This window comes from Phalaenopsis equestris, unplaced genomic scaffold (assembly GCF_001263595.1).
Source record: "Phalaenopsis equestris unplaced genomic scaffold, ASM126359v1 Scaffold200300, whole genome shotgun sequence".
NCBI classification, from domain to species: domain Eukaryota; kingdom Viridiplantae; phylum Streptophyta; class Magnoliopsida; order Asparagales; family Orchidaceae; genus Phalaenopsis; species Phalaenopsis equestris.
In genome coordinates this window covers 1076-17812 of record NW_018220132.1, presented here as the reverse complement: position 1 = coordinate 17812, position 16737 = coordinate 1076, and the positions used below count along the sequence as shown (strand labels likewise).

Genomic DNA, 16737 nt, shown 5'->3' with positions numbered 1-16737 from the left:
TATCAATGTGAAAAGTTCATTATTCCATGTGCTTCTTTGGAGAATCATTTCAATGACAAAATTGAGAAATTTTTTGAAATCTTATTATGTGATGTGAGAAATTGTATGTTTATGTTTAGAGTTATAAAACATATTATTATTTTTGCAGACTTTTAGCCTTTAATAAAGAATTAAAAAAAAACGAGTGAGCAATGTGCTTCCTTACATAATTGAACAAATATAAATTTTTTTTCCACGTTAAACTTCATGAAAATATTGTTAGTATTAGATAAACAGACCAATTCAAAGTCTTTTTCGCATTAAGCTTTATTAAAAATTATCAATGTATGCTACAAAAATGCAAGCATGAATCTCGAGGGGATCGAACGGTCAAGAATAGAGGCGTGCAGATAAAGTTTCAGATTAAAGAATTATCAGCAAGCATCCAGTCAATCTTATGGCAGAATCGATTGGCATGGAGCTTCGATTGATAGAAGCTTCCGACCTGCAGATCCATCGAATGAGAGAACATAAGCAAGTGAACGCATATTTGTGACAATGTATCGGATCTATCGAAGAGGCCTATGGTCTGTCGACAGAACTGGGCGGCCCAAATATCAGCCGGTCGGCACACACATCAGACGGCCGGCTAGCATTAGATTTTTACTTGCATTATAATATAATTTTTTTACTGAACAGACATGTCAGTTCAAAGCTCTAAACAATTACTGTAATTGTTCTTTCCTTTTAGGTAACGGTATTTTGAGGCCTCTATAAATAGGTGGTCATGACATCAATAAAGAGACCTCTTCTTTTTGGATCCTCACACGGGGAATTCTTTGACACTCTTGACTCACTCCTCTCTCTCCCTTCTTCTTTCTCATAAGTTCTAACTCTCGAGGCATGTTTCTAAATAGACAATGTAGGATTCAAAATCCTAAAAGGTGCTGTGGTGAGCATGGAGATGCCACAGACGAGAAGTAGAGCCAATTACAATGAAGAATCACAACAGAGAGATATAGTGTAGATGGAGTTCAATGGGAAATCGGTGAACCGAGAAATCCAGCAAGAAATTCAAGAAGTAAGGGAACATATGATGGGTCAATTCGAGGCCCTTTGACAAGCAATCTTGAAAAAGAAGGATCAACCTTTGCTTCTCGAGGTTGGATCTCGGGGAACTAGCTTCAAGGGATTCCCCTCGACTGGCAGTCCAATGCCCAACGGGCAAGCCAGTAAATGGGTGACTGAAGAAGAGGTGGATTCTCAACAACTAGCTAGCACGAGATCTACACTGATGATCAGGCATCAAGCGGAGCATGTCGAAGTACCTGCTTAGTCTAACCCTGACAGTGCTTTCACTCGACAAATTTTGGAGGTGGTAGCCCCGACAAAGCTAAGGGTTCCTCATTCGGATGCCTATAAAGAGAAATCAATTCGATCGACCTCTTGGCTTTTTTCAATTCGTTAGTCGAAATAATGTAGACAAGCGATGTGATGAAGTGTTGCCTTTTTCTGATGTTGTTTACGGAATCAACTCTTCACTAGTTCCTCAATCTTCTGATTGGTATCATTTTGACCTTCACGGAGTTCAAAATACTCTTTGTGGTGCACTTCGCCAATATATAGAAGCCTAGGAAGAGATCTCAGGTTCTGCTTCAGATAAAATAGGGTAAGAATTAGAGTGTACGTGCTTACATCAATTAGCTCCAGAAGGAGACGTTGGAGATAAAGGATCTAAACCCTTGATTGCTCAGATGGCTCTGACATAAGGGGTAAATAAAGGGTGATTCAGGTATGACTTGAATCTGCTTGAACAAACATCTTTCTCTGAACTGTTGACGATGAACAACATGCAAAACCTTTAAGGCTTATGTTTATTTTTGAATGCTTACATGCCCATAAACATCCTACCTCTTGCTTCTCCTTCAACTAGCCACGAAGTTTTTTCGTCTATAGAAAATCATAAGTAAACTTGAGATCCAACGGAAGAGGAGCTTGCTTGGATGATTATAATGCAATCTCTCGCAATATCTTATGCTTACCTTATGCACAATTTCATCTCCTATTTTATTTATTATATATTTTTTTTGTCAATTTTAATTTGTACATTTTTAATATTTCAATGGAAAACACAACAAAAAGCCTACCTTAATAAACAAAAAAATAAGACTAAGAGGTTATTTAAGTAGATGAGAGGTTATCTCAAGGTGAAGTGTGTAATTTCTCTACACAATGAAGAAGTAATAATTTATTTTAGTAGAGCTTCTGCAAATAATTCTAAGATTGGTGGACACTAATCTGTGGTTGAATGTTGCGACAAAATCACATAAAAATTCTTATTTGCTCAAATAGATAATTATTTTTTCGTTGTATATTTTTTATTGAAATTTTAATCTTTAATGTATGCTTCATTTGCTATTGCGATTTAATCCTTATTCAAGTTACATCTAGAGATACATAAAAATAATAATAATAAAAAGATATACAAAATCTAAGAAACCCAATTCTCCTAACCTCTTATGCACATGCAAACCAAAAAAAGTCATCATCTATAAGTAATACAACCCAAGCTAGCTTAATGCACTCCACAAAAGCATTTTCTAGCTCTATGTTCTTAAAATTCTTGTCATATCCCAAGTAGATTTGAAGTTGCTTGTTACTTCCAGTCATTCTCTTAAACACATCATTTAAACACACCATTAAATGTGATCTCTTCATAACTTAGCCAAGTCATTAAATAAGTTTAGCTATGTGAAATTCACGTTCTTCCCTTTAAATATTAAACACATTGAAGCTCTCATTATTCAAAACATCATCAACAATCATTAGTAATAATCATTAAATGAGATGACTAAAAAACTATATTTCAAGAACTTTGAAGAAGTGCTCTAAAAGGGGATCAATCGACTTGAGGATTGAGATCTATAGTTTCAAATTTCGACAAGTTTCTTCATAACTCCCATAACTTTATATGTGACTCAAGTATTATATTGTCGAATGATTAGATCATACATTTGCATACATATCACACCAATTCAAATAAGCCGAAACGAACCAATTTTGATAATTTTCTAAATATTTTAAACCTGATCGAATAAAGATAAAAAATAAATGCACAATGCATTATCATGATTAACAATCTTCAATCTATTTTCCACTCGTTTTCATGACTCTTTGAACTTCCTTCAACTACAATTAAATAATATTTGAATTATTATTTATATATAATATTCAACCTTCTTCAAACTTCTTAAAACCTTCTTCAAACTTTTTAAAACCTTCTTCAAGCTTTGATTCCTTATCAAAATGGTCAAAGCATCTTCAAAGACGCTTTGTCCATGTGTAAAAAAGATTCAAAGAATATTCCATCGTGCTTTAAGAAAAGTTTAAACATGTCAAAGATTACTTGATCTATGGTTGAAAATTACAATTCATTGAAAATCGATTGTTCATTTTAATGAATTGTTCATTTTTTGAAAAATGAAAGATTGACATTCAAATAATATTCCATCCTCAAAGTTTAGTCATATCATTTCATCAAGCTTTATTCACACTTTGTACATGAACATGCTTATATCACATAACATTTGTAGATATGACATAAGAAGTTTTTAGCTGCAATGGAGGTTTAGATTTGAAGGTAAATTTTGAATGACTTTTCAAAATATTACAAACCCTAAAATCTAAAATCACAAACCTTAAAAACTAATAACAAAAAGTTATCACAAGTCGAAGATGAAATTAGACAAAGTGATGTGAAGAGAAATTAATATAGAGCTTTTATGTTGACAGATGTGAAATTTTTCAATGAGTGAAATGTTTAGATATAAATTTACGGATGTATTTGTCGGAAGAAATAATAAGAATATTTCCCAAATTTTTTTTATTATGTAATATATAAAGTAAACTTAATTTTATTTTTATTATACACACACATACACATTATATTAGATTGGTATTAATTAAATCGTTAAAATGTGATGCATTTGGATTTGGAAAAGCGAGAACGTTGCTAATAAGTTTTCACTGTACCTAAGTAGATGAGGTGTAAAAATGTTGTTATTTTCTGGGTAAGCCCACGACACCAAATAAACTGCCGAAACGGGCCTCCAATAGGGAAAAAATTTGCGTGCGATAGACGTACGCAGCACTGCGTGCGATATTGGGGTTATACCGAGATTACAAGGGAGTTACATCCACGGTATAGCCTCTTGTAACCTCCCTGTAACTTGCTGTAACCTATCTGTACCCTAAAATAAGTTTCGCGCTTCTGTTATCATATATTAAGAGGTTACATGTAAGTTACAGAGAGGTTACAGGGAGGTTACAAGGGCTTATACTGTGGATGTAACCCCCTTGTACCATCGATATATCCCGACACAATTTTTTTTCCCTCTAATAAAGCACGTGGGTTGGCCGAGGAAAAATGCCATCTGATGTAGTTGCGATGTCGTTCGAGTACTTTTCAACAACACCACTGGACGGTCTGGTTTTGCAGGCTTCCGCCATTCGCCTTTCTCTGCTGCTCCACCTTGCCGCCTTCATTCCATGCCTCCCTCTCTCGTTTCTCATGACGAAGCCAACGGGACTTCTCGACAAACTCATCAAGCCCTTTAATCGCCGTCATAATCGAGGTGCACTTCCGGGAAGTTCAAAATTGATCAATTTTGCAATTTTAGATTCATTTGATCCCTTGAATCCGTTTTTTTCGATGTCGGCAGATTTTCGGAAAGAAGAGGAAGATCTTGAGGCAATCGCGGCCAAGGAGACCAAGGTCTTCCGCTACGAAACCCTTGCGGCCGCGACCCGCAATTTCAGCGTCAAGCACAAGCTTGGAGAGGGGGGTTTTGGCCTTGTCTACAAGGTAGTAATTGACAAGGCCCCTTTCTCAGCTCTTTAAATCGATGAGATCGAGAGAGCTGATTTGAATAACAAGTGTTTGATGAACTGGCTGACTGATGGCGCAGGGGCAGTTGGAGGATGGGAGGATGGTGGCAGTAAAGAGGCTGGGTCGCTGGTCTCTGATGGGTGGCGAGGAGTTCACAAACGAGGCGATGTTGCTCTCCAGGGTTCAGCACAAGAACGTAGTCACTCTCTATGGCTATTGTACGCACGTTGAAGACAAGCTCCTCGTGTACGAATACGTTCTCAATGAAAGCCTCGACAAGATCCTCTTCTCCCGTATGTTGTCATTTCTTCTTCTCTTCCGTCCATCTACTAGAAACTGCTTTTTCTATGCCAAAGACATTATTGCAAATATTATTTTACAGAACTATCTTTCATTTGTTGAACAAATGAAAACGGAGAAATGCTCATTTCTGGATTAATTGTATTCAGTTAAAGTATGGATTGTCTGAACTAGACTTGAGGGATGATGTTGAATGGAATTACATTTATGATATTGTGATGGATTTGAACATCTCAAATTCAGCATGATTAGCATTCCTTGCAACTATAATTTAATGATTGTTCAAAAGCATTTTTATACAATATAAAATAATAAAAGCGATTTTGGGCTCTGATTTTTTAATTTCATTGTTTTCCATTTATATATAACTTGTTAGTGAAATGCTACTTATACCACTGAAGTCAAAATATGATTAACATCTTTCTAGATAAAGATATATGATGTGGGCCTACCATCTCTCTCTTATGGTATTACATGCTAGTATGCTGCATGAGATATGTTTTGAAAGAATGATTTTTTTTTGGGTTTGATAAATATTGCTTAAAAGATGTATTTTGAAAATATATTGCCTTTCATAGTTGTGTGAATCATTTTTCCCATAAAATATTTATAACCCAAACTGATTTTTGGGAATTTTGGACAATTCATTTTTACTACATCTATAAGCTATTCTTTTAATATGACAGAAGTTCATGCAAAATGACTTGTGATTCCATAATGGAATGTAGGAGAAGACAAGGAAGCAACAATGATGTTTGATTGGAAAAAGCGCTATGATGTGATGATTGGGGTAGCTCGAGGACTTCAATACCTGCACGAGGATGCACACACTCCTATAATCCATAGTGACATCAAAGCTAGCAATATCTTGCTTGATGAGAGGTTCTGCCCAAAAATTGCAGACTTTGGTATGGCTAGACTCTTCCCAGAAGACCTTACCCATGTCAACACTCGTGTTGCTGGCACTAATGGCTACATGGCTCCAGAGTATGCCATGTATGGCTACCTTTCGACTAAAGTTGACGTCTTTAGCTTCGGTGTCCTCATCATTGAACTCATTACAGGTCAAAAAAACTCAACGTTTACTCCTCGGTCTGATGCTTCCACACTACTTGAATGGGTATGCTCATTTTTGAATGTCATTGTAATGCATCATAATACTTTAATGCGTTTCAATTGGTGTTATTTTTGGGAGTCAATTATATTTGAAATACACCTTTTCATGCATGAATTTATTACAACAAAGCGTTATAAATGTAAGCATGAAATTTTAGGTGTTAGATATGTAAATACATAAGAATTGTGTGATTTATATATAAATTTTCCTAAAAATTTATACTTGCTTCTATCTGTTTGGTTGGAATCATGTAATATAATACAATACATTTGTAGGGGTAATCTAAGAATTATCAAAAAATAAGCAAGCACAATGAGTCATCTTCTATAATATTCGAGCTGTATTTCTCTTTTTATCTTTAACTAGGTAGTGATTTTATTTTTTCCTTCTCGTTGTCGAATACGATTCAGTTTCTTTCACCATAGTGAAACATTCTTTCTAAATTAATAGAAGCTAGCCAACTTGACCCTTATGTCAGGTGGAACATTCTTATACGCAAATACCTATTGTACTGTCTAGAGCCATTTAATGAACTCGTTCAGATTTATACTATCATCAAATTCTCTCAAGTAAACCTTCACTTTAAAATCTTGACTCCTTCTCTGATATTCCATGATAAATTGTCAATGTATTAGTTCACTATCATTTGAAATTATCTGATGGAAGGGATTCCATCCTTATCTCGATCTGTCAAGTTATCATTGTAGCTATGGGTGACCTCTCCGGGTTATCTCTTCTTAAAGTTGGCAACTCATTGTTGCATTTAAATGATTTCTCATTGCATATTCTCTATAGTAAACTCTTGGATAACTCTTCTCTCGATCTTGTCATTTTCTTCCAATCAAGGTTTTGATAGATGTAGGGTTCCAAATCAATGGTTGGTCGAGATTTATAATTTTGACAGCAAGTGTGAGGCAAAGTTTTTGTTGAAGGTAGGAAGGTTAGCATTTGAAAATTTAGGGTTAGGGCTAGGAATTGGGATAAAAATGTTTAGGGTATGGTGAGGGAATTTTTTATGAGTGAAAGGTTGTATGGATTTTTTCCTTCGGTCGCAAGGAATACAAATCCCTTGAACTGTAGGGGCTGTTTGGTAACTGGTTTTAAACAAGATTTAGGCAGGATTTAAGTTAAATCCCGCTAAATGAAAAAAAAACATCTTTTTAAATCATGAGCTATTGTAAGTCCCAAAATGACGCCGATTCGTGATAAATTCGGGATTAAATAAATTCTGTGAATCGGCGGATTTAGTAAAGTTGGGACTAGGGAAGAGGAAGATGGCGCGAACAAGCTTACCTTCATCAATGGTTTTTGGTAGGAGCGGAGCAGAAGGATGAGAAAGATGGGAGTTTCGACGGTCTCTGTAAATCGAGTTGTCGTCGTTGCTTTTCTAGCTAACTTTAATGGCATTTGTTTTGCGAGGTTCAATCATGAAGGCGATAGTTCTAAGCGAAACTGAGAGGGGGAGGGATATAAACATGGGTTTTGGGCGGAGATGGAATGTTTAGGCGAAACCGGGAGAGTGGTAGGATGTAGGCAAGGGTTTCGGGCAGAGAGGTGAAGAGGGGGATGGGTTGCTGGTTTTAATTTATATTTGTTTAAGTTAATTTTATTAATTTAATTGATTAATTATTAATAATTAATTTATATATTATCAAATTACTTATAATTAGATAAACTTAAATGTAATTATTTAATTGTTAATTGATGAATTGAAAATATATTTTTAAATTTAAGTTATTTAATAAAATTCTAAGTATTTCTTAATTTATATAAATAATAATTGATTAATGATAAATTATTGCTTAATAAGTGATTAGTTTTTTAATTATTAATTAATGTTAATTCGGCTTTTCTTTTATTTACTTAGAGGTTTTGGATGCCTATTTGTATTTTTCTTATCTAATCTTTATTCTTGGATATTTACTTTGATAAATCCTTCTAAATTTTTCTAAAGTTGTCAAGGAGTCTTAGGATTTTTCAAAATTGACTTACTAGCATGCCAAACAGTTTTTAGAATTTAACCACCTCAGGATTTGTTAAATCAAGATTTACAGGATTTACAAGATTCTATTTAAATGAAATCTTACTTGCAACCAAACAACCTCTTAGGGTTAATCGATCTATGTTATAGACGATACTGTTCTAGGGCTCCTAGACGGTGTTAAGAAAGGGGATTTAGAGGGGATGTGGTTGGAATAACGAGAGAACGATGATATGCGAGTTCTATGGCATTCAGACAAGGATCGATGTCAATCGACGATTGGACAACGAATTAGAAAACTGAAAACAGAAATTTTCTGCTGTCAGACAGCTGTTTTTAGCTACCACGCAGCAGTAGTAACGAGCAAAGATGGTTGCTCGACTAAAAACAGCTGGTAGACGTCATTTGGAAGGGATGGGGGATGATGTCTATTGTTGGACCACAAATTGGAGGAGTTCGACGACTGTCTGGGTGGAAAACAGTTGTTGGCAAAACGACAAGGTGCGAATAGCAAAGGGAATCCACTATATGTTTCTGAGCAAGATATAGACCATCACTTGCAAAAGAAAGATGATACAATATTCTTTAAAGCATAAATTAGAGAATACAAAACACAGAAACCAAACTAAAATTTGCTAAACCAAAAAAAATAATAACATTTAAATAGTTCTTATTCTTATATAAAAATTACCCTAATTCTCATTAAAGTAATATTAAAATACTAATTAAAAGGGTCCCACCGGGCTAAAATAGCCAAGGAGACGTAAAAAAATCTTATTGAGACTATAGCATGGTCGTGCGATCTTGCTTCACTTTGATCCCGTGATCAGAATTGCGAGAAGCGGAAAAGCTCCCGCATCACACAATGCTCCCATGTTACATAAGGAAAGCCAACTATAACATTTATACTGTCTTGATTTTGCACTCAATAGAATTAAGCAAGGAAAATTGGTTGGCGCAAGTGAACAGTGACAATACACATCCAACTTAGAGGCCCAGAAGAAATAGAGAACTAGAATTCCTGAACTAAGGAATCCAATGAGTGTTGTATTGAAACTACTTTTAGTAGCAAATCGAACCCACCATGATAATCAAAACATTGCAAACACATCTTTCTGATCGGTACTATTATCTTGTACCTTTTTATCAAAATAAACTGGAAAAAAACAACAAAAACAATATGACTAGTAACTTGAAAACTCAAAATGCCAGTGTTTGTTCTTTCGCTCATATCCTACAGTTTTGCACAAGCATACACTTTTAGATTTCCATAAACTTGGTTCTTTATCCGACCTCCACCCCAAGCAACATTTTGATACAACGCATTCTTTATTTTATTTGCCATGTTTGGGTTCCTAGTTACATGTTATGCTGTCTCCAAAACTATTGGTAAAATAATTGTGACAATCATATTCGAAAGATCATTTCTATTCTTATACTCTAATATAATTCCTTTCAACAAGTTAGGAACATAAAATTTTATATGACATCGTTTCTCCTTATCATCATTTTTAGCTTTATCCCAACTATTTGTAACTAAATTTGTATTATTTTCATTATCCAGCTGTTTCTATTGAGTGTCATGGGCATCATTATGTAGGTTTATACAAACCAGATTACTAGCTATTCTATTGGTTATTGTGCACATCATACATTTGATATCTAGTTTCTCTACTTATGTGTAATTCTATTGAAAATAACTTATAGCTTGTTGCTCGATTTCTCTGTCCTAGAATTCTATCGAAAATAATCTTTGTAACTATTTCCCAGGCCAGAAAGGGACATGCTTTTGTTTTGTTGAGTTTAATAATAGCAATTTTAAGGTTTCAAGGTGTCTAAGTATTTGACCTAGTTTGCAAAACCTCTATAAAATGAAAAAAATTGCTCTGGGTAGGTTGATTTGGCTCAACATAAGTAGAGTAGATTGGAAGTTTCTCATTTTGGCTTCCTTCAGTAGTTAATGTTGGTAGACATGATATTTTCTTCATGTGTAGACTTGGTCCTTTCAGCTCACTTTGTTTTTTCTAATTCTCAAGCTCTAGTACTTAAAAGGCTTTATCACTTATTTATTTTGTTACAAAAGATTTTCTAATTTATTTTTATATGTAGTCAACTTTTGATATCTTTTGCTCTTTTTTATTATGAACTTTCTATGATAGTCGCTTCTTAAATTCGGTCAGATGTTCGCCTCACCTTGGGATAATAAGGCGTAAGTCTCATTGCGATTTTTTATAGCATCGAAGTATGCCTCTTATTGCACAATTTTAAACATGTCTTTAAACAAGCACAAAACCATATATGCTACGGGGCATGTCATGAAAGATTTCGAGCTTACAAACCCATGTGAAAAGGTCTCCTTTTATAGATGCCAAAATCTTAACCTTCTTAACAAATCATATCACACATAAATTTATTGGTGAATACATAATTCATCCTATCCAATCATCCTTTATTATTAATATTCTAGGATATCATACTTCTTAGTTTTGAGTCATAATTAATCATTCTCTTTTTCATGTCAATATTCGGACGTCTGTGACTCATTTTATCATAAGATCCCGAAGATCGAAAGGACTTGTCATGCTGCCATATGAATTTTAAAATGTATAATACACAAGAAGAATATAAGCTATCTATGCCAAAAGTGAATCTCACACAATTTTCATTTTTTTAAAGTGAACTAATGGTGGAAAATAATAGGACCTGATGATATCTCAATTTAAGTGTGGAAATATTTCAAAGATTTGAGAGTTTCTTAGCTTACTAAATTCTTTTAATTATTTTAAAAGCTAAAAAGATGCTTGAGGAGTGGAGGAAGAGTATTTTGGTCCCATTTTAAAGAATAAATCGGATGCACAAGAGTGTATAAATTATAGAAAATTTAAGTTAATGTGTAATACATTAACATTATAGGAGAAAGTAATTAAGCATAGGTTAAAACGTGATACAAAGATCTCTCATAATCAGTTTGGATCTATTTCGGGCTAGTCTGCTATGGAAGCTATACATTTATTGAGAGTTTTGATGGAGAAGTACATATTTGATGGAGAAGTACATTTATTGAGAGTTTTGATGGAGAAGTACATAGAGTAAGGAGGATCCACATATGATTTTTATTGATTTATAAAAAGCTTACACTACTGTTCAAGAAAAGTTTTGTGAAGAGTTCTACAAAATAATGGCGTTGATATGGCTTATATTTAAGTCATTAATGATATGTATAACAACATTGTTACTTGTGTGCAAACAGAAGAAGGATTGACCACATTAGGGATCGACTTTAAGCCCATATCTTTTTGCTTTAGTTATGAATGCTCTTATTGGACATTTACAGGAGAATATACCTTACTGTATGTTTTTGTTGATGATATTCTTCTTGTGTATAAGAATAGAGAATGTAGAAAAAAACTTGAATTATTGAGGTCTACATTAGAGTTTGAAGGCCTTCGTTTGAGTAGATCTAAATTTAAATATATGGAATTTGATCTTAGTAGTAGTAGATCTAGTGGCAAAGTTGTAATATGGGTGATCAAATCATTAAAAAGTGTGAATGATTTAGTTATCTCGGGTCTATTGTTCAAAACGATGGTGATATAGATGATGTTGTTATTGTTAGAATTTGAGTTGGTTGGTTGAAGTGGAGGAATGCATCAGGCCTATTGCGTGATATAAAGTACTGCTTAGACTTGAAGGAAAATTTTATAAGATGGTGATGTTTTGTGGTGCAAAATGCTGGCCTTTAAAAGGTAAGAATAAAATTAAGTCGTGTTTCTGAGATGAGAATGCTTAGGTGGATGAGTGGTTTGACAATTAGAGACGAAATGTGAAACCATTGTATCTGTGAAAGGGTTGATGTAGCTCTAGTGGCAGACAAAATTAGAGAAAGTCGTTTTAGATGGTTTGATCACATTAAACGTGGACTATCTGATGATACATTTAGGAGAGTAGATGTTTTATATTCAACATATCATAAGAAAATTAGAGATAGACCTAAAAAGACATGGACATAATTTATACATAAGAAAATTAGAGATAGACCTAAAAAGACATGGGCATAATTTATAAAAAAAATGATCTTAAATAATTTATTAGAATAAAATGAAAATATGGCACTCAATAGGACTTGATGGAGAAAAAAGATTCATGTAGCCGACCCCACTTAGTGGGATAAAGGTTTGTTGTTTCTTTTGTTGTTGTAAATTTGTCTTTTTGCCTTGAATAGTACATTGATATGATTTGGCATCAAGGCAAATTGTGGAATAAAGATGTAAGTTATTTCATCATCTAAATTCTCCCATCATCTTGGGCTTGATCTTGTTTTAAACACTTCCCACATGTAACAACCAACTTTTTTTCACTTCCCTGAGCTGTAATGATCCACTACAAACAACAACCACTTCACGGTTGCTTCCACGAAGACTTTTTTCAAGTATAATTATATTTTCCATCTTGGTTCTTTAAAGCTTAAAAATCTCATGTATCTTGATCTCATATTTCATGATCATTTATCCCAAAATTAATCTTTAGTGTCAATTTATGGTTATCAAGGCCCAGAAAGAAATGATGTGATAGTGTTAGCTACTATCGAGATTGTTGTTACACTAAGAATGTAAATGAACTAAGCCGACCATGGTGCTTTGGTCTTTTAGCTTGTTCATTTGTTGTTATCTTATCAGGTTTGAGCTGTGAAATTGAATGTGGCGTAAATTTTAAAATTTTTTTCAAACTTCTTTAGTTGTTCTATTATCAAGTTAAAGCATAATTGAGGCTAACTAATCATTTGTTTGAGGTTTATCAGTAGACATAAATGTATTTATTCATGAAAGTCTACATAATACATTAAGTGCTATTTTATTTTTTTTCATGAAGTTCAAATATTTTAAAAAAGATATTTTTATTTATGTCTGGTTATTTATTTGATATTTTTATTTTGTATCTCTAATGCCGAACATAAATTTTAAAATGCATAGGATACAATAAAATTGATACAATAACATAAAATGGCATCAGTTAATCAATTAAGCTATCATTCAGTGATCATTTTATCAAACTAACTGCAAATTACCTAGTAAATAATGAAAAATCATGTTCATAAACATAAATGAATGATCTGATTAATCTTCAAGCATGCTTATTTGTTTGCCAATTTTCTAATTTTTTTTCAAGCTTATTCCCTTATTAAATAAACTATCATAAATAAGCCTTATATGGACATGTGGCCTATTGTTCATATAGTGCATCACAAACTAACACCAAAGATATTGATATTTTTGTGGTTCATCTTCAAAAAAGTCTACTTGTGAGATTATAAGGGATTTGATCCAATAAAAGTCATAGAAATCACAATTGTGATGTACAGATTGAAGGAACACCCTCACTCAATCAAACAAAAGGCTCAAGGAAGCTCTATAATATAAGCTTATTACTCTCACAAAGATTCCAGCCACTAACATTGGCAAGGGGCCAAACTGCTGCCACTCATCAATGTTGAAATCCTACATCGCCGTCCTTAGAGAAAATCAAGAAGATATTTAAATTGTAAGAAACCTAGCCGAAAGAATATGTCTTGATTCTTCAAATGCTTTCGAAATCCTAAATTAAGAGGAGAAGTTGTGGAAGCCATCAAACTTTTAAAGAGATCTCCTCTTATAGCTACTAGAACCTTATCTATCTTAAAGGTTACCTTGTGGGTGCTGATTTGATTTTTACGACCTAATCTTCCTTAGAAATAATCTAAGGTTTCTTAATTTCTAACATTAAGTTATAATAATTTGCAGAATTTTGCTAGCTTCAATTCTTGTGTGCTTTTCAATTGCTTTTCTAAGTTACTTTTTACAGTTTTAGAAACTTTCTGATATCAACAACTGAATGCTTATAATTTCACAAGTCTATATGATTTGCCAGCCATTTTTCATTGCCATCAAAACCCCCCATACAACTTTTACTTCCAACACCTTAAATTTGTGACCCATGCTACATATTGTCTACACCATCTCTAACCGGTGAGTTTACATAAATCATTCTAACAGGCATGGAGGCTTCACAAAAAGAGACAGACCATGGAGATGCTTGATCCTGCTCTGGAATCCATAGCTGATACTGAACAGGTGGTTTTGTGCGCACATGTTGGTCTTCTATGCACTCAGGCTGACCCCAAAGTAAGGCCGGAAATGCGGCGGGTTGTGGTCATCCTCTCAAAGAAGCCAAGTGCCCTCGAGGAGCCAATCAGGCCAGGAGCTCCTGGCTCCAGATACCGAATGAGAGCTCATGGTTCTGCCAGCAAATTTTCGAGCACAAGCTCTGGTGCTTCCACCTCTGCCTATAACATTGCCTCTTCTTCTAAAGCTAATGATACAGCAACTGTGTCTTCGCCTTTGGCTTCTGCTGCTACTAGTTCTAGCACTACCCCAGTAAGAAGTTCTATGCCCCTTCCTTATAAGTTCCATCATACAATTTGAATGTTGAAATGTTAGATTGCCATCTAGCACTCAAAACATTGCTATTTACAGATCTAACACTCTTGTCTGTCCATGTTTGTAATTCTTTCTCAAATATTAAAAATCATAATAAAACCTCAACCCATATTTTTCATTTTTATCAAATTCTCAATGGCTTCATCGTGGCAACCGTAGATGCATCAATTTGGTAGTTAAAAAAATCACATTGGTGCTAGTTTTGTAAATAGCAATGTTTCAAATGTTGTGTATGTAATTATCCCCTTGTTTTATTTTCTTTGCTTCTATTGTAATCAATGACAGTATTTTAGAAAAAAATTTATGACAGATGACTGACTTTATTTGAGGATCCAAATCTATTTGGCTTAAAAAAAAACTTAATTAGGTTTGACGACATCAAAGGGTTGGACCTAATTAACTGAATTTATTAATTATGTAGTATAACCTTATGTTCAGCTACTCCCAAATCTAGAAATCCATAGGTATATATATTATATTTTACATAAATATTTTATTGATTACTAAAAGTCATATGCTTCTTTCTAATAAAATAACTGGTTTTAAGCTACTTTCTAACAAAATAACTGGACTCAAAAGTTGACCCCCTTTTTAAGTTTGAATTAACATACTTGAATTCTTTTTTTTCTTTTATTTATTTGCTTCATTTGCTTTATGAGTTAATTGATGTTCTCATGTCAGTTAATGAGGAGTGGAATACCTTAGATATAAGAATAATTTATATATATTTTTATATTTCATACTATGAAAGTGGAGGTTAGAATGATTGATCCTGCATAAAAATAAAAACAAACCTTAAAAATGACATGAATTGCTTACATCAAAGTAAGATGGAAATGCAATTAAAACTTTTCATCTCAAACGGTAAGGTGTAAGATTAAGTTGCCACTTGATTTGCTAAAAAATAAATGCATATAATAAAAATGCCGTTTAATTAAAATGTTGCTCAAATGAAATATTTGGGAGTTAATTGATTAGGTATAAGACAACTATTGGAATTTACTTTTTTGGGTTTTGATTTGGAGTAAAATGAAATCATTGTAAATATAGGTTGGTCGCTAGCAGGTGTGAGAGATGGTGATAGCAAGGATGATAGTGATGACGACAAACAATGTTGCTCAATGATTGCGGTGATAGTTTCTATAGTGTATTTAGAAATTAGTCAAGTCTAATAAGCAACTTGCCCTCATACCCAGCAATAGTATTATTGCCCTTAATCCCTTCACCACCACATGAGTGAATTCAAACTAATAGTTACGATAAAAGAAGGGACAAGTCATTATTATTGCTACACTTACTAATTTCCTACCATCAGCCCACTCAGAGTGATGATGGCCGAGTTAGTTGAGGTTATTTAAAATAAAGAGTATTTTAAGTGTCCAGTGCCTATGAAAGTCGGCTTCAACAGAGGAATATAATGTCAGTATATTGTGTTTTTTCACATTGATTGTGGATATGGCACAAAGAGTTGTTGCCATCCCAAGAATCTTGTGGAGAAAGTTATTAAATCTAAAAAGCTGAAGGAAATTATTCTTGTTAACTTGGGGTCAAAGACTAGATAGGAGCCAATAACGGAGGAGAGAAATGAACTCACCTATACACAGGCAGTCCATATTTTTAGATTTGTACCTGCCATTATGAACGGATTAAAAGAGGTACCTCACTAAGTTATTCTCAAATGGCTTAGGTTTAAAAAGGTGAACTTGGCCACTACCTTCTTAAAATCAACTTTAAAAGTAAATCTAGTTATTTTTATAGAGGCTGACGGGTAATTGAACAAGAATCCTTACAACGATTCTATAATGATCACTGTTAATGATGAATTATCAAATCGGCAGTATACTCATTGACTTAGGTAGTTGTGTGTGTGTGTGTGTTTGTATGTGATTGATAATATGCGGCAATGCTCGAATTTATTTTAGTTAACAGCCTAACAACCAATAATGCTTTATTCAGTTGGGCCCTGCTCAACATATTTTGTGCAATCATCTCTACATAT

The 16737-nt window shown here is 33.8% G+C and overlaps 1 protein-coding gene across 1 annotated transcript; it reads left to right on the top strand.

Annotated features, from left to right (window-relative positions):
• Positions 1 to 4438: 4438 nt before the first annotated feature.
• On the top strand, positions 4439 to 15067 carry LOC110035849 (putative serine/threonine-protein kinase). The gene is made up of 5 exons (XM_020740162.1): positions 4439 to 4613; positions 4701 to 4843; positions 4947 to 5160; positions 5896 to 6287; positions 14295 to 15067. The coding sequence occupies exons 1-5, from the start codon at positions 4550 to 4552 to the stop codon at positions 14721 to 14723; spliced, it is 1242 nt and encodes a 413-aa protein (XP_020595821.1). The 5' UTR covers positions 4439 to 4549; the 3' UTR covers positions 14724 to 15067.
• The last annotated feature ends 1670 nt before the right edge of the window (positions 15068 to 16737 follow it).